This window comes from Salmo trutta, chromosome 21 (genome assembly GCF_901001165.1).
Source record: "Salmo trutta chromosome 21, fSalTru1.1, whole genome shotgun sequence".
Taxonomy (NCBI): domain Eukaryota; kingdom Metazoa; phylum Chordata; class Actinopteri; order Salmoniformes; family Salmonidae; genus Salmo; species Salmo trutta.
Genome location: NC_042977.1, coordinates 49,688,462 through 49,714,183, shown reverse-complemented (window position 1 = coordinate 49,714,183; position 25,722 = coordinate 49,688,462). Strand labels below are relative to the sequence as shown.

Sequence of the window (25,722 nt, the reverse complement as noted above, 5' to 3'; positions counted from 1 at the left end):
ATAATCATCTTTTTACATCAGCACATGTATCAATATGTTCTATTGTTTTGTTAAGCTACATGCTTGTGTGAATATTATGTCCTAAGGGACTGTGTATGTGACTAACTGCTGAGCTAATTAGGGGATAAACCTGTTGAGGCATGAAGAAGGCTGTTACACAAACTAGAGTCACATGAGAAACTACACGATACTGAAATACAATAACAGGAACTGAGCCTGTTGTCAATAGGAAGTGCGTCACGAGGTTGGGACCAGCCTGCCAACGATAAGATGAGTAAGTTCAAACCATGCTCATCCTCCGACAGGCCAGCAGTGAGCGGGAACTATCTCTGTCAGAGTATTTAAGAAAGAACAAAGGATGTGACACTCAGTTCTCTGTGTGCCCTGCGTGGTGTTTCAGTGAACATCATATTTACCATTTACATATCATTGCTTTAATTAAAGTACAAAGTTATCAGAAGTTATTTTGTGCTGATTACTTTTGTCCTAATACCAGATTCGAATTGACGCAACCCAACACACTTAAAAAAAAATCTGACAAGTGAGCACTCAGATGTGGTAATTTTCACGTTTTGATAAATTCTTACTATATGTAATTCCCAAACATTGTAAGGCAATTATGAAAATTCCATACCAATTTAGCTGCCCCTTGGAGGATCTAGCGCGAGGAGGAGCGGGGACGATCCTCCGTCTCCTTGCTTCGGCCCGGCCCTCCAAGGGTCCGGCCGCTCCTCCATGGGGCAACTCCTCCTCTGGCCCTCCAAGTGGGCGCTTTGGCCCCTCAAAAGGTACCGCCCCGGCTCTCCAAGGGGCCTCCTCGGCCGTCCAAGTGGCCTCTCCGGTTCCGGTCCTCCAAGGGGCCACTCCGGCTCCAGTCTACCAACTACCTGAATACCAAGTTTGACTTCCCCTACCCCAGTACGGTGAGTTAGTGCGCTACAGCACTGTTTCCCAACCACCCTAACCCATAAGTTTAAGCCGGTTGGGGGGGGGGGGTTCCACTAAGCTATATGGAATTGTTTTAAGAAGGTCATACCAAGGATCATTTTGCAATTTGATTTAGAATTAAGACCGCTTGAAGTATCAAGAAAATACATCTAAAAGAAGTTTGTTCTGAAGTGTTTGTCCTACTGTATTTGTGAGAGATGAGAAAGATCAGGAAACATTTGACATGTCTTTAACCCCGTATTTTTGGCACTAAACAGTCTCCATATATTTTATTTTTGAGATTCTTCAAAGTAGCCACCCTTTGCCTTGATGACAGCTTTGCACCCTCTTGGCATTCTCTCAACCAGCTTCGTGGGGTAGTCACCTGGAATGCAGTTCAATTAACAGGTATCCCTTGTTAAAAGTTAATTTGTGGAATTTCTTTCCTTCTTAATGCATTTGAGCCAATCAGTTGTGTTGTGACAAGGTAGGTGTGGTATACAGAAGATAGCTCTATTTGGTAAAATACCAAGTCCATATTATGGCCAGAACAGCTCAAAAAAGCAAGCTGAAAACGGCAGTCTCATCAATATGGACCATTCAAGTTTCTTCAAGGGCAGTCGCAAAAACCATCAAGTGATATGATGAAACTTGCTCTCATGAGGACCGCCACAGGAAAGGAAGACCCAGAGTTACCTGTGCTGCAGAGGATAAGTTCATTGGAGTTACCAGCCCAAATAAATGCTTCAGAGTTCAAGTAACAGACACATAGCAACATGTTCTGAGACGGTCAAGTTGCTGCAAAGAAACCACTACTAAAAGGACACCAATAAGAAAAAGGAACTTGCCTGGGCCAAGAAACACGAGCAATGGACATCAGACCAGTGGAAATCTGTCCTTTGGTCAGATTCTTTTGTTGTTGGTTCCAACCACTGTCTTTGTGAGACGCGGAGTAGGTGAACGAATTATCTCCGCATGTGTGGTTCTCACCATGAAGCATGGAGGAGGAGGTGTGATGGTGCATTGCTGGTGACACTGTCAGTGATTTATTTAGAATTTAAAGGCACACTTAACCAGCATGGCTACCACAGCATTCTGCAGCGATACACCATCCCATCTGGTTTGCGCTTAGTGGGACGATAATTTATTTTTCCACAGGACAATGACCAAAAACACACCTCCAGGCTGCGTAAGGGCTATTTGACCAAGAAGGAGAGTGATTGAGCGCTGCATCAGATGACCTGGCCTCCACAAGCAAAAAGCATTCCAGGTGAAGCTGGTTGATAGAATACCAAGAGTGTGCAGAGCTGTCATCAAGGCAAAGGGTGGCTAAATATGAAATATATTTTGATTTGTTTAAGACTTTTTTGGTTACTACATGATTCCATTTGTGTTATTTCATAGTTTTGATGTCTTCACTATTATTCTACAATGTAGAAAATAGTAAAAATAAAGAAAAACCCTTGAATGAAGTTTGTCCAAACTTGACTGGTAGTGTATACTTTCATATAAACAGCAAAAAAAGAAACGTCCCCTTTTCAGGACCCTGTCTTTCAAAGACAAATGGATTTTTACGAATTAACTTCGCAGATCTTGTAAATTGTAAAGGGTTTAAACAATGTTTCCCATGCTTGTTCAATGAATCATAAACAATTAATGAACATGCACCTGTGGAACGGTCGTTAAGACACTAACAGCTTAGACGGTAGGCAATTAAGGTCACAGTTATGAAAACTTAGGACACTAAAGAGGCCTTTCTACGGACTCTGAAAAACACCAAAAGAAAGATGCCCAGGGTCCCTGCTCATCTGCGTGAACGTGCCTTAGGCATGCTGCAAGGAGGCATGAGGACTGCAGATGTAGCCAGGGCAATAAATTGCATTGTCCGTACTGTGAGACGCCTAAGACAGCGCTACAGGGAGACAGGACGGACAGCTGATCGTCCTCGCAGTGGCAGACCACGTGTAACAACACCTACACAGGATCGGTACATCCGAACATCACACCTGCGGGACAGGTACAGGATAGCAACAACTGCCCGAGTTACACCAGGAACGCACAATCCCTCCATCAGTGCTCAGACTGTCCACAATAGGCTGAGAGAGGCTGGACTGAGGGCTTGTAGGCCTGTTGTAAGGCAGGTCCTCACCAGACATCACCGGCAACAACGTCGCCTAGGGGCACAAACCCACCGTCGCTGGACCAGACAGGACTGGCAAAAAGTGCTCTTCAGGGGTGATGGTCGGATTTGCGTTCATCGCCGAAGGAATGAGCGTTACACCGAGGCCTGTACTCTGGAGCGGGATCGATTTGGAGGTGGAGGGTCCGTCATGGTCTGGGGTGGTGTGTCACAGCATCATCGGACTGAGCTTGTTGTCATTGCAGGCAATCTCAACGCTGTGTGTTACAGGGAAGACATCCTCCTCCCTCATGTGGTACCCTTCCTGCAGGCTCATCCTGATGTAGGCCACTGTGTTCTTGGGGACCTTCAATGCTGCAGACATTTTTTGGTTTCCTTCCCCAGATCTGTGCCTCGACACAATCCAATATCCCAGAGCTCTACGGACAATTCCTTCAACCTCATGGCTTGGTTTTTACTCTGACATGCACTGGCAACTGTGGGACCTTATATAGACAGGTGTGTGCCTTTCCAAATCATGTCCAATCAATTGAATTTACCACAGGTGGACTCCAATCAATTTATAGAAAAAGCTACATTTCAAGTCTCATAGCAAAGGGTCTGAATACTTGTGTAAAGAAGGAGTCCGTTTTTTTTATTTTTAATACATTTGCAAAAAATTCTAAAAGACCTGTTTTCACTTTGTCCTTATGGGATATTGTGTGTAGATGGATGAGGGAAATGTTTTATTTAATCCATTCTAGAATAAGGCTGTAACTTAAAACAAAATGTTGAAAAAGTCAAGGGGGGTCTGAATACTTTCCGAATGCACTGTACCTCGATATTATATAGAGAGAACATCTAGGACATTGATTATGTCGCTACTATCAGAATGTAGTCAACTGATTACCTGAAATCAATGCAGTAATATTTCCCCCAAAATCTCCTTTTTAACTTAATGTTTCTCATCAAAACACAAACTTTCGCTCCGCCGCTCCAATATGTTGCTTTTGGTATATTGGTCCATTTATACTGCACCTGTACATAGCCCATCTATAATTTAGCCCAAACAACTACCTCTTCCCCTACTGTATTTATTTATTTATTTAGCTCCTTTGCACCCCATTATTTCTATTTCTACTTTGCACTTTCTTCCACTACAAATCTACCATTCCAGTGTTTTACTTGCTATATTGTATTTACTTCGCCACCATGAACTTTTTTGCCTTTACCTCCCTTATCTCACCTCATTTGCTCACATTGTATATAGACTTAATTTTGTACTGTATTATTGACTGTATGTTTGTTTTACTCCATGTGTAACTCTGTGTTGTTATATGTTGTCGAACTGCTTTGCTTTATCTTGGCCAGGTCACAATTGTAAATGAGAACTTGTTCTCAACTAGCCTACCTGGTTAAATAAAGGACTTGTTCTCAACTTGCCTACCTGGTTAAATAAAGGTGAAATAAATAAAGAAAAAAAATACTAAAGAGAGACTTTAAGCTTTATAGCTTTATAGGTTCTAGTGTGATATCCTTGAATGTGTATTTGGGGGGGGGGAGGACAGATGCTTTTAAACTTTTCTATACATTTTTATTATACGACAGTATAATTGACTGGTTTAGACATTTGCGGTGTACAGTAAAGAAAAATAAGACGTACAAAGGTTTTGGCTTTTCATATTTTTTTTTTTTGATTGATGTTCAAAATGTTAAAATGAAAAAAAAACAGGATTTTCTGAAAATCCAGCCACGTTCAGGACTGATTTAATGGATGTTTTTGTGTTGACTCAATCCACACGACAGCAGAATATTGTCTGCAGAGTAGTTGGTTTGCTGTCGTCACCATTGCGAGCTTGTTTAGTTGGTTTCTGTATACATGCAGTACGAGTTCCGGTAGAAGTCTGTTTAATTGAATAACAAAATGTTACCATAAAGAAAACAAAACAATTGCACCTTTGGGTATTGCACACCTGAAGTAACACCAAGGGGGGGAAAAAAAAGTCAAAAGGGTGTATTCACTAGTGCACACCGTAAGCAAACGGAAAAACGGAGATGGAAGCGCTGTTTCATCAGGCAGAGCTCTGGACACCTCTCCGTTAGGTCCTCAGAGCACCCATGCTACAACAAGGCCTTCAGAGAAGACATTTCCCCAGAGTGCAGTGCTTCTGCTTTGTCCTCTAGCTACCACAGTGGAACTGGAATGCTACTCAGACTTCCTGGATCATGTGATCTGGTCAAAGGACAGAGAAGAGATGGTGCATAGGTGGAGTGGAGGGATGCTAGCTAGCTGGTAGCTAACCAGCAGCGCTAACTGTCGGTCTTGTGAAGGGATAGCAACATTAGCTAGCTGGTAGCTAACCAGCAGAGCTAGATGTCCGTCTGGTGAAGGGATAGCAACATTAGCTAGCTGGTAGCTAACCAGCAGAGCTAGCTGTCCGTCTGGTGAAGGGATAGCAACATTAGCTAGCTGGTAGCTTGCCAGCAGAGCTAGCTGTCCGTCTTGTGAAGGGATAGCAACATTAGCTAGCTGGTAGCTAGCCAGCAGAGCTAGCTGTCCGTCTGGTGAAGGGATAGCATTATTAGCTAGCTGGTAGCTAGCCAGCAGAGCTAGCTGTCCGTCTGGTGAAGGGATAGCAACATTAGCTAGCTGGTAGCTAACCAGCAGAGCTAGCTGTCCGTCTTGTGAAGGGATAGCAACATTAGCTAGCCGCGCTGCTCAGTTTTCAGCCCCTCTCTGAAGGGATGGGAGGCAAGGCAGAACGGGAGGGTAAAAAAAAAGAAAAAAAAAGAGGTGGTGGCGGAGAGAAAGGGAGAACCAAGAGAACGTGAGGGGGGGGGGGGGGGTCCGTTGCATCCGTCTCCTAGAAGATAATCTCCAGGATGTAGAAAACCAGCTCCATGATGACAGGGCCCTCACTGAGTTGACATGCCCCGCTGTGGATGACAGGGATCAGGGTACTGTCCAGGTCGCTCAGGTAATGGGGGAGGAGAGGCTGGCCATTACTGCCCGCCAGGTAACCCACCTAGGAACAGGACAGAGACAGGTAGTTATTATTGATCAATCTATTGTCGTGGAAATTACCACTAGGGACACTTGAAGTCAATCTTAAATGAATCATTGTTAATCGTCAGCGCGCTGGATAGGTTCCAACAAACTTAATGCACGTCTGTCAGGAGCTCTAATGGGACAGTCCCGTTAGTTCCCTTATATACAGACAAGTCGTATTTGCATGATTTAGCTTATTCATCAATTCATAATTAATTAACGTTTGTTTCATTCATGTGACCGACCAATACCTCACGAGGCTTCTTCTCTCCCAAGCTGAGACCTTGAAATTGAGATATCTTTCGTTCTCAAAACAAGGTCTGGGCGTACTGCCAAAATTGCAGATACTGATAAGTGAGGATTCATTCAAATCGGTCACTTGCATGAACACAGAAATTGGTTATTAGAACAGCACATGAATAGAAGACAAGACATTTGTTATTGAAAAAGCACAAGTTTAAAATGTCCATCAAACTATCCTGGGCGCACGCACACACACACAGGTTACTGTAGAACACAGTTATATTACTCTGTCACCTAGTCCGGAACCAAGTCATCACAAACAGCTTGTTGTTTCTTACCCTGATTTAGAAGACAGTTAACAGATGCTCTGGCTGCCCTGATTGGCAGAAATCATGTCAATTGTGTTTAACCCTTGCTCTGGGTTGTTCCTTTGTAGGGACTCTGGGTTGTTCCTTTGCAGGGACTCTGCATTGTTCCTTTGCAGGGACTCTGGATTGTTCCTTTGCAGGGACTCTGGATTGTTCCTTTGCAGGGACTCTGGATTGTTCCTTTGCAGGGACTCTGCATTGTACCTTTGTAGGGACTCTGGATTGTACCTTTGCAGGGACTCTGGATTGTTCCTTTGCAGGGACTCTGGATTGTTCCTTTGCAGGGACTCTGGATTGTACCTTTGCAGGGACTCTGGATTGTTCCTTTGCAGGGACTCTGGATTGTTCCTTTGCAGGGACTCTGGATTGTACCTTTGCAGGGACTCTGGATTGTACCTTTGCAGGGACTCTGGATTGTACCTTTGCAGGGACTCTGGATTGTTCCTTTGCAGGGACTCTGGATTGTTCCTTTGCAGGGACTCTGGATTGTTCCTTTGCAGGGACTCTGGATTGTACCTTGGTAGGGACTCTGGATTGTACATTTGTAGGGACTCTGGATTGTACCTTTGATGAAAATATATTAAACCCCCCCATGTACCTGCTCTGAGTCGAGGGTGACCCGAAGGCTCAGTTTGGCCATGCCATCCTCCTTCAACAGTTTCAGGTGCGGGCACAGCGCCACACAGAACGCCCTCGCCACGTTCTCCGTCAAACGGCTGTGATCAGCAGGTCACTCAGACCATTGGGCTGAGCCTGGTCATCACTCTGGAGGTAGAACACCTGGAGAGAGAGAGAGAGAGAGAGGGAAATTAGACATCAATATTTCTAACACCAATCCATTCCTTTTAAATCCATGAAGGGGAGTGAACGAGTACACACCTCTGAGAAGGGTAAGGGAGGACGACAACACGTCACACATACCTCTGTCCAGCGGATGACCTTCCCGTTGGCCTTGAACTCTGACCCTTGGAAGATCTTCACACTAGTGATGGACTCCATAGACTTCCCATCGATAGGACTGATCACTCTGTGGGGGACAGAAGAACGGGGTGGAGATTTAGTTAAAACATTTACTGTCAGTCATAGAAGGACGCAAGAAAGACAGAGAGTACTTTATTTTTTTTACATCCAAATCGATCCCTAACCTCAAGCCACTCCTGTTGATTGAGACAGGATTGGATCAATGGAAGAAATATGGCAACATTACCTTGTCACCCACCCAATCAGAAGGCAAGATTAAGCTATTACTAAATGGCTTATATCTAACCAATCCCCTCAGATCTATAGGGGCTAGGGGTTGATATCTAACCAATCCCTCAGATCTATAGGGGCTAGGGGTTGATATCTAACCAATCCCCTCAGATCTATAGGGGCTAGGGGTTGATATCTAACCAATCCCTCAGATCTATAGGGGCTAGGGGTTGGTATCTAACCAATCCCCTCAGCTCTATAGGACCTAGGGGTTGGTATCTAACCAATCCCCTCAGATCTATAAGGGCTAGGGGTTGATATCTAACCAATACCCTCAGATCTATAGGGGCTAGGGGTTGATATCTAACCAATCCCTCAGATCTATAGGGGCTAGGTGTTGATATCTAACCAATCCCCTCAGATCTATAGGAGTGTAGGGGCTAAGGGTTGATATCTAACCAATCCCCTCAGATCTATAGGGGCTAGGGGTTGATATCTAACCAATCCCCTCAGATCTATTGGATCTAGGGGTTGATGTCTAACCAATCCCCTCAGATCTATAGGGGCTAGGGGTTGGTATCTAACCAATCCCCTCAGATCTATAGGAGCTAGGGGTTGATATCTAACCAATCCCCTCAGATCTATAGGAGCTAGGGGTTGATGTCTAACCAATCCCCTCAGATCTATAGGGGCTAGGGGTTGGTATCTAACCAATCCCCTCAGATCTATAGGGGCTAGGGGTTGATATCTAACCAATCCCTCAGATCTATAGGGGCTAGGGGTTGATATCTAACCAATCCCCTCAGATCTATAGGGGCTAGGGGTTGATATCTAACCAATCCCTCAGATCTATAGGGGCTAGGGGTTGATATCTAACCAATCCCCTCAGATCGATAGGGGCTAGGGGTTGATATCTAACCAATCCCTCAGATCTATAGGGGCTAGGGGTTGATATCTAACCAATCCCCTCAGATCTATAGGGGCTAGGGGTTGATATCTAACCAATCCCCTCAGATCTATAGGAGTGTAGGGTTGATATCTAACCAATCACTCAGATCTATAGGGGCTAGGGGTTGGTATCTAACCAATCCCCTCAGATCTATAGGGGCTAGGGGTTGATATCTAACCAATCCCCTAAGATCTATAGGAGTGTAGGGGCTAGGGGTTGATATCTAACCAACCCCTCAGATCTATAGGGGCTAGGGGTTGATATCTAACCAATCCCCTCAGATCTATAGGGGCTAGGGGTTGATATCTAACCAATACCCTCAGATCTATAGGAGTGTAGGGGCTAGGGGTTGGTATCTAACCAATAGCCTCAGATCTATAGGGGCTAGGGGTTGATATCTAGCCAATCCCCTCAGATCTATAGGAGTGTAGGGTTGATATCTAACCAACCCCTCAGATCTATAGGGGCTAGGGGTTGATATCTAACCAATCCCTCAGATCTATAGGGGCTAGGGGTTGGTATCTAACCAATCCCCTCAGCTCTATAGGGTCTAGGTGTTGGTATCTAACCAATCCCCTCAGATCTATAGGGGCTAGGGGTTGATATCCAACCAATCCCCTTAGATCTATAGGAGCTAGGGGTTGATATCTAACCAATCCCCTCAGATCTATAGGAGCTAGGGGTTGATGTCTAACCAATCCCCTCAGATCTATAGGGGCTAGGGGTTGGTATCTAACCAATCCCCTCAGATCTATAGGGGCTAGGGGTTGATATCTAACCAATCCCTCAGATCTATAGGGGCTAGGGGTTGATATCTAACCAATCCCCTCAGATCTATAGGGGCTAGGGGTTGATATCTAACCAATCCCTCAGATCTATAGGGGCTAGGGGTTGATATCTAACCAATCCCCTCAGATCGATAGGGGCTAGGGGTTGATATCTAACCAATCCCTCAGATCTATAGGGGCTAGGGGTTGATATCTAACCAATCCCCTCAGATCTATAGGGGCTAGGGGTTGATATCTAACCAATCCCCTCAGATCTATAGGAGTGTAGGGTTGATATCTAACCAATCACTCAGATCTATAGGGGCTAGGGGTTGGTATCTAACCAATCCCCTCAGATCTATAGGGGCTAGGGGTTGATATCTAACCAATCCCCTCAGATCTATAGGAGTGTAGGGGCTAGGGGTTGATATCTAACCAACCCCTCAGATCTATAGGGGCTAGGGGTTGATATCTAACCAATCCCCTCAGATCTATAGGGGCTAGGGGTTGATATCTAACCAATACCCTCAGATCTATAGGAGTGTAGGGGCTAGGGGTTGGTATCTAACCAATAGCCTCAGATCTATAGGGGCTAGGGGTTGATATCTAGCCAATCCCCTCAGATCTATAGGAGTGTAGGGTTGATATCTAACCAACCCCTCAGATCTATAGGGGCTAGGGGTTGATATCTAACCAATCCCTCAGATCTATAGGGGCTAGGGGTTGGTATCTAACCAATCCCCTCAGCTCTATAGGGTCTAGGTGTTGGTATCTAACCAATCCCCTCAGATCTATAGGGGCTAGGGGTTGATATCCAACCAATCCCCTTAGATCTATAGGGGCTAGGGGTTGATATCTAACCAATCCCTCAGATCTATAGGAGTGTAGGGGCTAGGGGTTGATATCTAACCAATCCCCTCAGATCTATAGGGGCTAGGGGTTGATATCTAATCATATAGGAGTGTAGAGGCTAGAGTTGATTTGGAATTCAGAAAACACTCACCCCTTATTGAAGTTGAGGTCAACTATCCACTGTATGTGTACGTGTTCCTCGCTTCTCCCTGCCTCTCCCTCCACTTCCTCCCTCTCTCTCTCCCTGCCTCTACTTCCTCCCTTTCTCTCTCCCCTTCCCCCTTACCCCTTGTTGAAGTTGAGGAACAACGGGTATATCACCCCCCGTCTACAGGGGAACAACGGGTATATCACACCCCCATCTACAGGGGAACAACGGGTATATCACACCCCCCCGTCTACAGGGGAACAACGGGTATATCACACCCCCATCTACAGGGGAACAACGGGTATATCACCCCCTCCGTCTACAGGGGAACAACGGCAACGGGTATATCACCCCCCATCTACAGGGGAACAACGGGTATATCACCCCCCATCTACAGGGGAACAACGGGTATATCACCCCCCCGTCTACAGGGGAACAACGGGTATATCACACCCCCGTCTACAGGGGAACAACGGGTATATCACCCCCCCGTCTACAGGGGAACAACGGGTATATCACCCCCCATCTACAGGGGAACAACGGGTATATCACCCCCCGTCTACAGGGGAACAACGGGTATATCACCCCCCATCTACAGGGGAACAACGGGTATATCACCCCCTCCGTCTACAGGGGAACAACGGCAACGGGTATATCACCCCCCATCTACAGGGGAACAACGGGTATATCACCCCCCATCTACAGGGGAACAACGGGTATATCACCCCCCGTCTACAGGGGAACAACGGGTATATCACACCCCCGTCTACAGGGGAACAACGGGTATATCACCCCCCCGTCTACAGGGGAACAACGGGTATATCACCCCCCATCTACAGGGGAACAACGGGTATATCACCCCCCGTCTACAGGGGAACAACGGGTATATCACCCCCCATCTACAGGGGAACAACGGGTATATCACCCCCCATCTACAGGGGAACAACGGGTATATCACACCCCCCGTCTACAGGGGAACAACGGGTATATCACCCCCCATCTACAGGGGAACAACGGGTATATCACCCCCCCGTCTACAGGGGAACAACGGGTATATCACACCCCCCCGTCTACAGGGGAACAACGGGTATATCACCCCCCGTCTACAGGGGAACAACGGGTATATCACACCCCCCCGTCTACAGGGGAACAACGGGTATATCACACCCCCCCGTCTACAGGGGAACAACGGGTATATCACACCCCCGTCTACAGGGGAACAACGGTATATCACCCCCCATCTACAGGGGAACAACGGGTATATCACACCCCCCCGTCTACAGGGGAACAACGGGTATATCACCCCCCATCTACAGGGGAACAACGGTATATCACCCCCCCCCCCCGTCTACAGGGGAACAACGGGTAAATCATCCCCCCCGTCTACAGGGGAACAACGGGTATATCACCCCCCCGTCTACAAGGGAACAACGGGTATATCACCCCCCCGTCTACAGGGGAACAATGGGTATATCACCCCCCCCCCGTCTAAAAGGGAACAACGGGTATATCACCCCCCCCGTCTACAGGGGAACAACGGGTATATCACCCCCCCGTCTACAGGGGAACAATGGGTATATCACCCCCCCCGTCTACAGGGGAACAACGGGTATATCACCCCCCCGTCTACAGGGGAACAATGGGTATATCACCCCCCCGTCTACAGGGGAACAACAGGTATATCACCCCCCCGTCTACAGGGGAACAACGGGTATATCACACCCCCCCGTCTACAGGGGAACAACGGGTATATCACACCCCGTCTACAGGGGAACAACGGGTATATCAAACCCCCCGTCTACAGGGGAACAACGGGTATATCACCCCCCCCCGTCTACAACGGAACAACGGGTATATCACCCCCCCATCTACAGGGGAACAACGGGTATATCACACCCCCCGTCAACAGGGGAACAACGGGTATATCACCCCCCCATCTACAGGGGAACAACGGGTATATCACACCCCCCCCGTCTACAGGGGAACAACGGGTATATCACCCCCCCATCTACAGGGGAACAACGGGTATATCACACCCCCCCCGTCTACAGGGGAACAACGGGTATATCACCCCCCGTCTACAGGGGAACAACGGGTATATCACCCCCCCGTCTACAGGGGAACAACAGGTATATCACCCCCCCGTCTACAGGGGAACAACGGGTATATCACCCCCCCGTCTACAGGGGAACAACGGGTATATCACCCCCCGTCTACAGGGGAACAACGGGTATATCACCCCCCGTCTACAGGGGAACAACGGGTATATCACACCCCCGGTCTACAGGGGAAAAACGGGTATATCACCCCCCCATCTACAGGGGAACAACGGGTATATCACACTCCCGTCTACAGGGGAACAACGGGTATATCACCCCCCCGTCTACAGGGGAACAACGGGTATATCACCCCCCGTCTACAGGGGAACAACGGGTATATCACCCCCCGTCTACAGGGGAATAACGGGTATATTACACCCCCCCGTCTACAGGGGAACAGGTATATCACCCCCCATCTACAGGGGAACAACGGGTATATCACCCCCCGTCTACAGGGGAACAACGGGTATATCACCCCCCCCCGTCTACAGGGGAACAACGGGTATATCACACCTCCCCCCGAATACAGGGGAACAACGGGTATATCACCCACTGTCTAAAGGGGAACAACGGGTATATCACACCCCCGTCTACAGGGGAACAACGGGTATATCACACCCCCGTCTACAGGGGAACAACGGGTATATCACCCCCCCCGTCTACAGGGGAACAACGGGTATATCACCCCCCGTCTACAGGGGAACAACGGGTATATCACACCCCCCCGTCTACAGGGGAACAACGGGTATATCACCCCCCGTCTACAGGGGAACAACGGGTATATCACACCCCCCCCGTCTACAGGGGAACAACGGGTATATCACCCCCCGTCTACAGGGGAACAACGGGTATATCACCCCCCGTCTAAAGGGGAACAACGGTTATATCACTCCCCGTCTACAGGGGAACAACGGGTATATCACCCCCCCCGTCTACAGGGGAACAACGGGTATATCACCCCCCCCCCCGTCTACAGGGGAACAACGGGTATATCACCCCCCCGTCTACAGGGGAACAACGGGTACATCACACCCCCCGTCTACAGGGGAACAACGGGTATATCACCCCCCCCCGTCTACAGGGGAACAACGGGTATATCACCCCCCCCGTCTACAGGGGAACAACGGGTATATCACCCCCCCGTCAACAGGGGAACAACGGGTATATCACCGCCCGTCTACAGGGGAACAACGGGTATATCACCCCCCCATCTACAGGGGAACAACGGGTATATCACACCCCCGTCTACAGTGGAACAACGGGTATATCACCCCCCCCCGTCTACAGGGGAACAACGGGTATATCACCCCCCGTCTACAGGGGAATAACGGGTATATTACACCCCCCCGTCTACAGGGGAACAGGTATATCACCCCCCATCTACAGGGGAACAACGGGTATATCCCACCCCCCATCTACAGGGGAACAACTGGTATATCACCCCCCCCCGTCTACAGGGGAACAACGGGTATATCACCCCCCGTCTACAGGGGAACAACGGGTATATCACCCCCCCATCTACAGGGGAACAACGGGTATATCACACCCCCGTCAACAGGGGAACAACGGGTATATCACCCCCCCGTCTACAGGGGAACAACGGGTATATCACCCCCCGTCTACAGGGGAACAACGGGTATATCACCCCCCGTCTACAGGGGAATAACGGGTATATTACACCCCCCCGTCTACAGGGGAACAGGTATATCACCCCCCATCTACAGGGGAACAACGGGTATATCCCACCCCCCATCTACAGGGGAACAACGGGTATATTACACCCCCCCGTCTACAAGGGAACAGGTATATCACCCCCCATCTACAGGGGAACAACGGGTATATCACCCCCCGTCTACAGGGGAACAACGGGTGTATCACCCCCCCCGTCTACAGGGGAACAACGGGTATATCACACCTCCCCCCCGTCTACAGGTGAACAACGGGTATATTACACCCCGTCTACAGGGGAACAACGGGTATATCACACCCCCGTCTACAGGGGAACAACGGGTATATCACACCCCCCCGTCTACAGGGGAACAACGGGTATATCACATCCCCCCGTCTACAGGGGAACAACGGGTATATCACACCTCCCCCCGTCTACAGGGGAACAACGGGTATATCACCCCCCCCCCCCCGTCTACAGGGGAACAACGGGTATATCACCCCCCGTCTACAGGGGAACAACGGGTATATCACACCCCCGTCTACAGGGGAACAACGGGTATATCACACCCCCGTCTACAGGGGAACAACGGGTATATCACACCCCCGTCTACAGGGGAACAACGGGTATTTCACACCCCCCGTCTACAGGGGAACAACGGGTATATCACCCCCCCGTCTACAGGGGAACAACGGGTATATCACCCCCCGTCTACAGGGGAACAACGGGTATATCACACCCCCCCGTCTACAGGGGAACAACGGGTACATCACACCACCCGTCTACAGGGGAACAACGGGTATATCACACCCCCCGTCTACAGGGGAACAACGGGTATATCACACCCCCCGTCTACAGGGGAACAACGGGTATATTACACCCCCCCGTCTACAGGGGAACAGGTATATCACCCCCCCGTCTACAGGGGAACAACGGGTATATCACACCCCCCCGTCTACAGGGGAACAACGGGTATATCACCCCCCCGTCTACAGGGGAACAACGGGTATATCACCCCCCGTCTACAGGGGAACAACAGGTATATCACCCCCCGTCTACAGGGGAACAACGGGTATATCACACCCCCCGTCTACAGGGGAAAAACGGGTATATCACACACCCCCGTCTACAGGGGAACAACGGGTATATCACACCCCCCCGTCTACAGGGGAACAACGGGTATATCACCCCCCCGTCTACAGGGGAACAACGGGTATATCACCCCCCGTCTACAGGGGAACAACGGGTATATCACCCCCCGTCTAAAGGGGAACAACGGTTATATCACTCCCCGTCTACAGGGGAACAACGGGTATATCACCCCCCCGTCTGCAGGGGAACAACGGGTATATCACCCCCCCCCGTCTACAGGGGAACAACGGGTATATCACACCCCCCGTCTACAGGGGAACAACGGGTATATCTCCCCCCCGTCTACAGGGGAACAACGGGTATATCACCCCCCCGTCTACAGGGGAACAACGGGTATATCACCCCCCGTCTACAGGGGAACAACGGGTATATCACCCCCCGTCTACAGGGGAACAACGGGTATATCACCCCCCCGTCTACAGGGGAACAACGGGTATATCACACCCCCCCGTCTACAGGGGAACAACGGGTATATCACCCCCCCCCCATCTACAGGGGAACAACGGGTATATCACCCCCCCGTCTACAGGGGAACAACGGGTATATCACCCCCCCGTCTACAGGGGAACAACGGGTATATCACACCCCCCCCGTCTACAGGGGAACAACGGGTATATCACCCCCCCCATCTACAGGGGAACAACGGATATATCACCCCCCCCCGTCTACAGGGGAACAACGGGTATATCACACCCCCCGTCTACAGGGGAACAACGGGTATATCACCCCCCCCGTCTATAGGGGAACAACGGGTATATCAACCCCCCGTCTACAGGGGAACAACGGGTATATCACCCCCCCGTCTACAGGGGAACAACGGATATATCACCCCCCGTCTACAGGGGAACAACGGGTATATCACACCCCCCCCCCCCCGTCTACAGGGGAACAACGGGTATATCACCCCCCACCTACAGGGGAACAACGGGTATATTACCCCCCGTCTACAGGGGAACAACGGGTATATCACCCCCTGTCTACAGGGGAACAACGGGTATATCACCCCCCCGTCTACAGGGGAACAACGGGTATATCACACCCCCCCGTCTACAGGGGAACAACGGGTATATCAACCCCCCGTCTACAGGGGAACAACGGGTATATCACCCCCCCGTCTACAGGGGAACAACGGGTATATCACACCCCCCCGTCTACAGGGGAACAACGGGTATATCACCCCCCCGTCTACAGGGGAACAACGGTATATCACCCCCCATCTACAGGGGAACAACGGGTATATCACACCCCCCCCCCCGTCTACAGGGGAACAACGGGTATATCACCCCCCACCTACAGGGGAACAACGGGTATATCACCCCCCGTCTACAGGGGAACAACGGGTATATCACCCCCCCATCTACAGGGGAACAACGGGTATATCACACCCCCACGTCTACAGGGGAACAACGGGTATATCACCCCCCCCATCTACAGGGGAACAACGGGTATATCACCCCCCTGTCTACAGGGGAACAACGGGTATATCACACCCCCCTTGTCTACAGGGGAACAACAGGTATATCACCCCCCCCCCGTCTACAGGGGAACAACGGGTAATTTAAACCCTGAGGACAGTGGGTAAATAGGTGATACCTGTAAAAACCCAAACCACTAATCTAGTCTAACAGGTGGGTACATCCCATTCCCAAAATAACAAGGTGGGTGAACTGGAGTACCTTCAACGATGCTGGTCTTGGCCAGGTGTCCTGCCTTTAGAGAACCACTAAACACAAAGAAGCAGGCGCCGGTCACTGGAAGAAAAAAACAAAAATAAATACTGCTTTTAAAATCGCCATGATATTTCCATTTAATGGAAAAGTAGCCTATTTCTAAACTTTGGTATCCCAACACATATGACACAATTTTTTATGAGTTAAGAAATGTATTCATGTTGATTGATTCATGTAAACCATAGATTAACCAAATGTATTAATGTTGATTCATGTAAACCATAGTTTAACCAAATGTATTCATGTTGATTGATTCATGTAAACCATAGATTAACCAAATGTATTCATGTTGATTGATTCATGTAAACCATAGTTTAACCAAATGTATTAATGTTGATTCATGTAAACCATAGTTTAACCAAATGTATTCATGTTGATTGATTCATGTAAACCATAGTTTAACCAAATGTATTAATGTTGATTGATTCATGTAAACCATAGATTAACCAAATGTTCAAGAAAAATGTTTCCGACTATAGCCTTTTTTTTTTATATTTGCTCCAGTTGCCAAATGTCAAACGAAATGAAATTCCTAAACAAAACCAAACAAAGTTAGCAGGTCTTTAAGGAAATGCCTTTGTCACACCATCTGGATAAGGGCATGTCTGTGCTGCGCCAGAAATTCCCTAAAAGGGGAGATGGGGGAAATTAGATTTGTATAAGTCGCTCTGGATAAGAGCGTCTGCTAAATGACTTAAATGTAAAAGTATTATCATATTCTTCTTTCATTTACAAATCTCATAACGTGTCTAGCCATGATCCCCAACATATTGACAGAGCTTGAAGAATTATGAAAAGAATAATGGGAAAATATTGCACCATCTAGGTGTGTCAAGTTCTTGGAAACTTACCCAAGAAGACTCCCAGCTGTAAAGATGTTACAAAGGCGTTTCTAACATGTACTGACTAGGAGCTGAATACTTATGGAATTGTAACAGTATTGCTTCCGTCCCTCTCCTCGCCCCAACCCGGGCTTGAACCAGGGACCCTCTGCACACATCAACAACTGACACTCACGAAGCATCGTTACCCATCACCCCACAAAAGCCGCGGCCCTTGCAGAGCAAGGGGAAGAACTACTTCAGGTCTCAGAGTGAGTGACGTCACCCCATTGAAACGCTATTAGCGCGCACCACCGCTAACTAACTAGCCATTTCACATCGGTTACACTATGACATCTTCCACTTTGACGTTACTGACAATGTTCCCTCAAATTTGTTGGGGCACTCATCACATTTCAGGTGTGCTGAGCGCAAACTTGAACGTTGTGAAAATTCTGTGCAACTTCCAGCGTTTACTGTGAACACTGAGGCTGTACACTCTTTAAGTTACAGTTTTAACAGTGGTCAAGTAGGCTACTGTGGCTATTAAAAAAAAATGTAATTAAAAAAAGCAATAGATAAAATGCTACTACTACTACTAGATAAAATGCATCCCATAACACTTTAACATGGAAATAGCTGTTATAGACACCGGCTGGAATGCGGTTTTAACCAATCAGCATTCAGGATTAGACCCACCCGTTGTATAATTGAATATAGGCCTACTGCAGCTCTGATTGGTTATGCCGCAGCGATCTGAGTCGTGCGCAGTAGAATCCTACTCAGAGCAAAAATCTCTTTCACAGTTCGTTTTGTTTCGGTACGTTGTATTGAAAGTGACTAACATTGCGTTGATTCGATCACAATTGCCACAGTAAAGGGAAACGTTGATAGTGTTAACTAACAGGGAAAACTGTAGAAAGTTGAGTGAAAGTCAATCTTGTGCTTCTTTCCTTGGGCTGATATTTATTCTGTGCAGCAGACAAATACGCGCAGCTTAGAGGGAACATTGATTACTGAGTATTTTTGTGTAGGTTGTTGACAAAAAATGACAATTAAATCCATTTCAATCTCATTTTGTAGCTCAATAAAATGTGAATAAATTCAAGGGGTATGAACACTTTTTCAAGGCTCTGTATTTGGTTAGTATCACATTTAATTTATCTCATGCTTGGTAAACAACAGGTGTAGACTAACAGTGTAATGCTTGGTAAACAACAGGTGTAGACTAACAGGTAAATGCTTGGTAAACAACAGGTGTAGACTAACAGTGTAATGCTTGGTAAACAACAGGTGTAGACTAACAGTGTAATGCTTGGTAAACAACAGGTGTAGACTAACAGGTAAATGCTTGGTAAACAACAGGTGTAGACTAACAGTGTAATGCTTGGTAAACAACAGGTGTAGACTAACAGTGTAATGCTTGGTAAACAACAGGTGTAGACTAACAGGTAAATGCTTGGTAAACAACAGGTGTAGACTAACAGTGTAATGCTTGGTAAACAACAGGTGTAGACTAACAGTGTAATGCTTGGTAAACAACAGGTGTAGACTAACAGTGTAATGCTTGGTAAACAACAGGTGTAGACTAACAGTGTAATGCTTGGTAAACAACAGGTGTAGACTAACAGTGTAATGCTTGGTAAACAACAGGTGTAGACTAACAGTGTAATGCTTGGTAAACAACAGGTGTAGACTAACAGTGTAATGCTTGGTAAACAACAGGTGTAGACTAACAGTGTAATGCTTTGTAAACAACAGGTGTAGACTAACAGTGTAATGCTTGGTAAACAACAGGTGTAGACTAACAGGTAAATGCTTTGTAAACAACAGGTGTAGACTAACAGTGAAATGCTTTGTAAACAACAGGTGTAGACTAACAGTGTAATGCTTGGTAAACAACAGGTGTAGACTAACAGGTAAATGCTTTGTAAACAACAGGTGTAGACTAACAGTGAAATGCTTACTAACGGGTCCTTCCCAACAATGCACAGAAGAATAATAACACAAGAAATACATCCACAATGACTAACGATAACTAGTCTATATACACGCGGTACCAGTACGGAGTCGATGTGCAGGGGTAAGAAGTAATTGAGATATGTGCATATAGGTAGGGATAAAGTGACTAGACAACAGGATAGATAACATTGTTGAATTGTACGACTGTGTGTAGAAACGGACCAAGGCGCAGCGTGAGTATCGTTCCACATCTTTTATTTGAATGTGAAACTTTGCCAGACAAACAATAAACTATAACCAAAAACACAAACCGTGACGACAGGGGTGCAACATGCACTAACTCTAAAATAATCTCCCATAAACACACGTGGGAAAAACAACTACTTAAATATGATCCCCAATTAGAGACAACGATGACCAGCTGCCTCTAATTGGGAATCATACAAAAAACCCAACATAGAAAAAGAAACTAGAGCACAACATAGAAAAAATGAACTAGATAAACCCCCCAGTCACGCCCTGACCTACTCTACCATAGAACATAAGAGCACTCTATGGTCAGGACATGACATGAATAAACATTTTATTTTTTCATTATTGGTCTTAAATGTTTTTAAAAACATATTTTGTTTTTGTTTTCATAAATAACCTATCGCCTTTTCTTGTTAAAATATAATTTTAATCAATGGCCAGTTTTATCTTATTATTCAACTAATGATATTACAATGTGTTGAAATGCATGCTTTTATTTTGAAGGTTTCCTTATTACCATACGAAAGTGGCGTCATTGTTTGTGCTGCTGGCAGAATTATACTGTGCTGTTGAATGTGCATAAGGCCATGGGAGATAGAGTGAAGAAGCAACCGAAACTGGACCCATTTTTGAAGGTATTTTGAAAGAAGTTCTACCAAACCAACTTTCTACAACTTGAGTCACTGCCAGAACCTACAGAATGTGATGGTGTTTTTCTATATTACAGAGGATTACTCGTCCAAGTAAAGTTTCAAACAACCAGCAACATACTCCTGGCCAATCTCCAGGAGCTGATGCCAAGGTGACACACACACTGTCACAAACTTGAAAATGTGCAGACCAGTCTGGAATAATGTGCTTGTTTAGTACTTCTTTTTCCCATTTATACTTTTTAAACTATTCAGCTTTTGTCCTCCCTCCATCCACTTTAAAATGATTTTATTCAACATTCTAACGCTCCCATTGTTAACTTCCATTTGAATGCTATGAAATCCCAAAATTCTATTTACTGTAAACACTGACTTTGGACACAAATCATCTATTTTTACCCAACAAGTTAGATTAAAACTTAGAGTGTATGAAATCTTTGCCTGTTTCTCTGCAAAACTGAGGGTGTGAGCAAGCCAATCAGAGTACTACATTTCCCATCATGATGAAAGAGCCTAATTGCTGATGGCTCTGATGAACTCGCACTCATAACTTAAGAACTACAGATCCATAATGTAGATCAAGTGTTATTTGTTATACTACAACTATTACCACTACCACCACTACCAATACCACCACCCCTACAACTAATACCACTACTAATACCACCACTGCTACTACCACTATTACTACCACCACCACCACTACCACCACCACTACTACTACAACTACCACTACTACTACCACCACCACCACTACTACTACTACCACCATATACCACAACTACCACGACCCCCAATTCAACTACTTCTACCACGACTACTTCCACCACCACCACTACCACTACTACGACAGCTGCTGCTACTTCTACTAAAACTGCTACTACTAATAATAATACTACTACTACTACTGCTACCGCCACTATTATTACTATTATCACTATCACTACTGCTGCTGCTACTTCTACTAAAACTACTACTGCTAACACTATTACTACTACCACCACCACCATCACAACACTACTAACACTACCACTACTACCACCATTTCTACTGCAACCATTACAGCCACCACCACTTCTACTACTACCACCACAATTGCCGACATTATTACAACATTACTACAACACTACTGTCACTACTACTACTTCTATCACTATTACTACCACCAATACCAGCACCACTATTACTACTATCACTATTACCAATACCAGCACCACTTTTACTACTATCACTATTACTACCACCAATACCAGCACCACTTTTACTACTATCACTATTACTACTACCAATACCAGCACCACTTTTACTACTATCACTATTACTACCACCAATACCAGCACCACTTTTACTACTATCACTATTACTACCACCAATACCAGCACCACTTTTACTACTATCACTATTACTACTACCAATACCAGCACCACTTTTACTACTATCACTATTACTACCACCAATACCAGCACCACTTTTACTACTATCACTATTACTACTACCAATACCAGCACCACTTTTACTACTATCACTATTACTACCACCAATACCAGCACCACTTTTACTACTATCACTATTACTACCACCAATACCAGCACCACTTTTACTACTATCACTATTACTACTACCAATACCAGCACCACTTTTACTACTATCACTATTACTACTACCAATACCAGCACCACTTTTACTACTATCACTATTACTACCACCAATACCAGCACCACTTTTACTACTATCACTACTTCCACTACTACTACTACCATTACTACTGCTACTACTATCACCACTACTACTATTACTACTAACTTCTACCAATATCACTACTACTATTACTACTAATAATAATCATACTACCACCACTACTACCACCACTACCACTACTACTACTGCTACTACTACTACCACCACTACTACCACCACCACTACTACTACCACTACTACTACTACTACCACCACTACTACTACTACCACCACCACCACTACTACTACTACTACTACTACCACCACTACTACTACTACCACTACTACTACTACTACCACCACTACTACTACTACCACCACTACTACTACCACTACTACTACCACTACCACTACTACTACTACCACTACTACTACCACTACTACTACTACCACTACTACTACTACCAATACTACTAATACCACTACTACTACCACCACCACTACTGATACTACTACTACTATTACCACTACTACTACCACCACCACTACTGCTACCACCACTATTACTATCACCACCATTCACCACTACTACAGTCACTAAATGCTACTATCCCTCTAGTATTTATAATACAGTCATTACTATACTAGCCTCAATTTTTCAACCCTAGCCTCTAACAATTTAAACTTCAGAAATGATTCCGCTAACATACAAATACACCTGGACAGCTGACGCAAGTCACAATTTGTTTGGATGAAAAATGACCCTTTCTTGTAATTGTAGTTGATGTATATGTTGTAACTCATGCATTACAGAGTTCTCATCAGAGTAAATCCTCGGGCAACCAGCCAGGAGCATCTAGCCAATCTCAGGATCCTCATATCAAGGTTAGACATGCATTCATCTGCCTGTATTTGCTTTAGTTGGTACAGTTGAGCTTTTCCAATGTATTTGTCTGTTCGTTGATAATAGTCAATTATGAGTATTCTTTTTAATATAGTCTTCTATTTTACAAGCTGATGTAGCGGAGGTGAGGCAGTATAACTCTCTGCCTGGGACTTCGGTGTCACTCTCGGGCCAAGGGGGAATTTCCTCTTGGCCTAGTGGTTGACGTTGGTTTCCTGAGAGGGAGACTGTGGTTCTAATCCCCTGAGCCTTAACACTTACATCTCTTCTGTCACAGAAAGAAGCACATGATGTAAGCCATTCCTTCCGATACCACTTCGAATCCAAATTCAACTCCATTACATGCTGTCATCATGGAACGGTCCTGGATTCACTGCGAACGAGCGAGATGTTCAAGGACATAACAAAACAGGGGATGGAAATTGTCATCCAAAGAGAAAAAGAGCCAAGGGCAGCTGTCAGTACACATTTCCCCTGCCATTTAATTGATAACGATAAGCTAGTGACAGTCAGCTTGATCACAGTTCCAAGAAAGGGCAGTTCTTCAGATACCCAGGGCCTTTCCAAACAGAGTAACCCCCCCAAAAAATACAACCTGACAAGTTGATGGCTTTCTGTGTTGAAACTGAGGGTGAAAAAGGTATAGTAAACAAAGTAATGAAAAACCCAGAGCTAAGGAAGAAAGTGAAGTATGTTTGTGTGTACGGATACAAAGGGGAAAATGTGAAGCAAGCCTTGAGGAGAGATGGGCGATTTGATAAAACCATCTTGAAAACATGCTGTGTTCTTTCTGAGCCAGAGACGAAAGTCAAAACAGAGATGTCCCAGCCAGTTGATGGTCTTGATGGGAAAAGTCATCAAGGTCGTGAAGGTGAAATGTTGGTTGTGAAGGTAAAACGTATCGGCCGTGTAGCTCAGCCACAGCCAGATAGTCTTGAGGATTGGGACAACACACCAACTGAAGAGCTGTCCGTCCCAGCTGGTGGAACATCGGAAGCAGCTCTCTGTCCTCAGAATCCTACCACACCAGACACAGTTCAAACACAGTTGCAGTCAAAGAAGGCAGGAAAAGATGTTAGTTCTCTGGTGGTGAAGCAAAAATGGCAAGAGATTCCAAACTCTAAAGAGATCCTAAACATCCTACGTTCCCAATATGCAGGCTTGGTAGATCACATGAAAGAGAGAGAGAATTTGAAAAAGCCTTCAGACGTGCAACAATTCTTAAGAGTAGAGTTTGGAAAGAAAACACAGAGCTTCCAAGAGGTGAAGAAAGTGAAGAGTCTGATAGAGCTGAGTGCTTCTGTTTGTCAGGTGAGAATTGAAGGGAATGCAAAAGGAACTGGATTCCTTCTGTTTGACAAGTTCATCCTTACAAACGCCCATGTTGTCCAGCAAATCTATGAGCAAATAACTAACACGCTGCAACAATCAATAACAGTCACGTTTGACTTTGAAGACCTGGATGCAAGAACGCAGCAGATACCAGTGCAAAGTGAGGTTGTAGCCTATGGAAAAGATTATTCTGGGAATCTTGACTTTGCTTTGCTGGAGCTTAGCTCAGGTCCTGACATCACCTTGCCTTCAAGCTTGCTTGACACCTTCAGCTTTCCGTCTCCAGAGGGGGGAATCTGCATCATCGGCCACCCCGAGGGCGGGGTGAAAAAGACAGACCCCTGCTTTATCATTCAATATGGAGATCGTAAACAAGCTGTAGAAAAACATTTAAAAAAACAGGAGGAATTATTACATGTCATAAACAACAGATATTTCGAGGAGAACTGGGACATCACACATCTACTGACGGACACAGAGAAGATTACCTACGACACCTGTTTCTTCCATGGTGCCTCTGGCTCTCCAGTCTTCAACGAGTACTGCCAGCTGATAGCTATGCATACAGCAGGCTACTCCTACCAGGGTAAAGGAGAGAGAACCCAGAGTATCATAGAGTATGCCATTCCCCTGTCAGGCGTACTTGAGGAGATCATCATCCTAAGGTGCGTAGGAAAAGAGTTGATATGCTACAGGGATTCCTGAGCCAGAGGAGTGAGAAATTAGACGTAGTGCTGGAAAGAGTCAAGACACAGTCTGATAATGACAGTCTGGTCAAGGCATTTCAGGAGAAGCTGCCGTTCAACAGTTACACTTCAGCTACAGATCAGGGAGAGCAGAGAACCTTCCATCAGTTCCTCT

The 25,722-nt window shown here is 46.3% G+C and overlaps 2 protein-coding genes and 2 long non-coding RNA genes across 6 annotated transcripts in view; 2 read left to right on the top strand and 2 right to left on the bottom strand.

Annotated features, from left to right (window-relative positions):
* Positions 1–25,722, top strand: part of LOC115157619 (protein FAM111A-like) — a 201,385-nt gene that overhangs the window by 175,422 nt on the left and 241 nt on the right. The window lies entirely within an intron of this gene.
* Positions 5,874–17,602, bottom strand: LOC115157626 (uncharacterized). 2 transcript variants are annotated; one of them, XR_003868492.1, is made up of 4 exons: positions 17,210–17,602; positions 7,628–7,733; positions 7,305–7,486; positions 5,874–6,072 (listed from the first exon to the last, which is right to left on the bottom strand). It is a non-coding gene; the product is annotated as an uncharacterized LOC115157626 (long non-coding RNA). The 2 variants fall into 2 exon arrangements; XR_003868491.1 differs by lacking the exon at positions 17,210–17,602 and adding an exon at positions 10,752–10,769.
* LOC115157627 (uncharacterized) lies at positions 17,745–18,244 on the bottom strand. Its single transcript, XR_003868493.1, has 2 exons — positions 18,115–18,244; positions 17,745–17,889 (listed from the first exon to the last, which is right to left on the bottom strand). It is a non-coding gene; the product is annotated as an uncharacterized LOC115157627 (long non-coding RNA).
* Positions 18,332–25,683, top strand: LOC115157623 (protein FAM111A-like). Its single transcript, XM_029706033.1, has 5 exons — positions 18,332–18,356; positions 20,803–20,933; positions 21,026–21,100; positions 23,439–23,510; positions 23,807–25,683. Exon 5 carries the CDS (start codon positions 24,136–24,138, stop codon positions 25,564–25,566), a length of 1,431 nt encoding a protein of 476 aa, XP_029561893.1. The 5' UTR covers positions 18,332–18,356; positions 20,803–20,933; positions 21,026–21,100; positions 23,439–23,510; positions 23,807–24,135; the 3' UTR covers positions 25,567–25,683.

What these genes read in the sequence shown, in the direction of transcription:
- LOC115157623 (XM_029706033.1), top strand. Translation starts at nt 24,136, where the DNA reads ATGGCTTTCTGTGTTGAAACTGAGGGTGAAAAAGGTATAGTAAACAAA.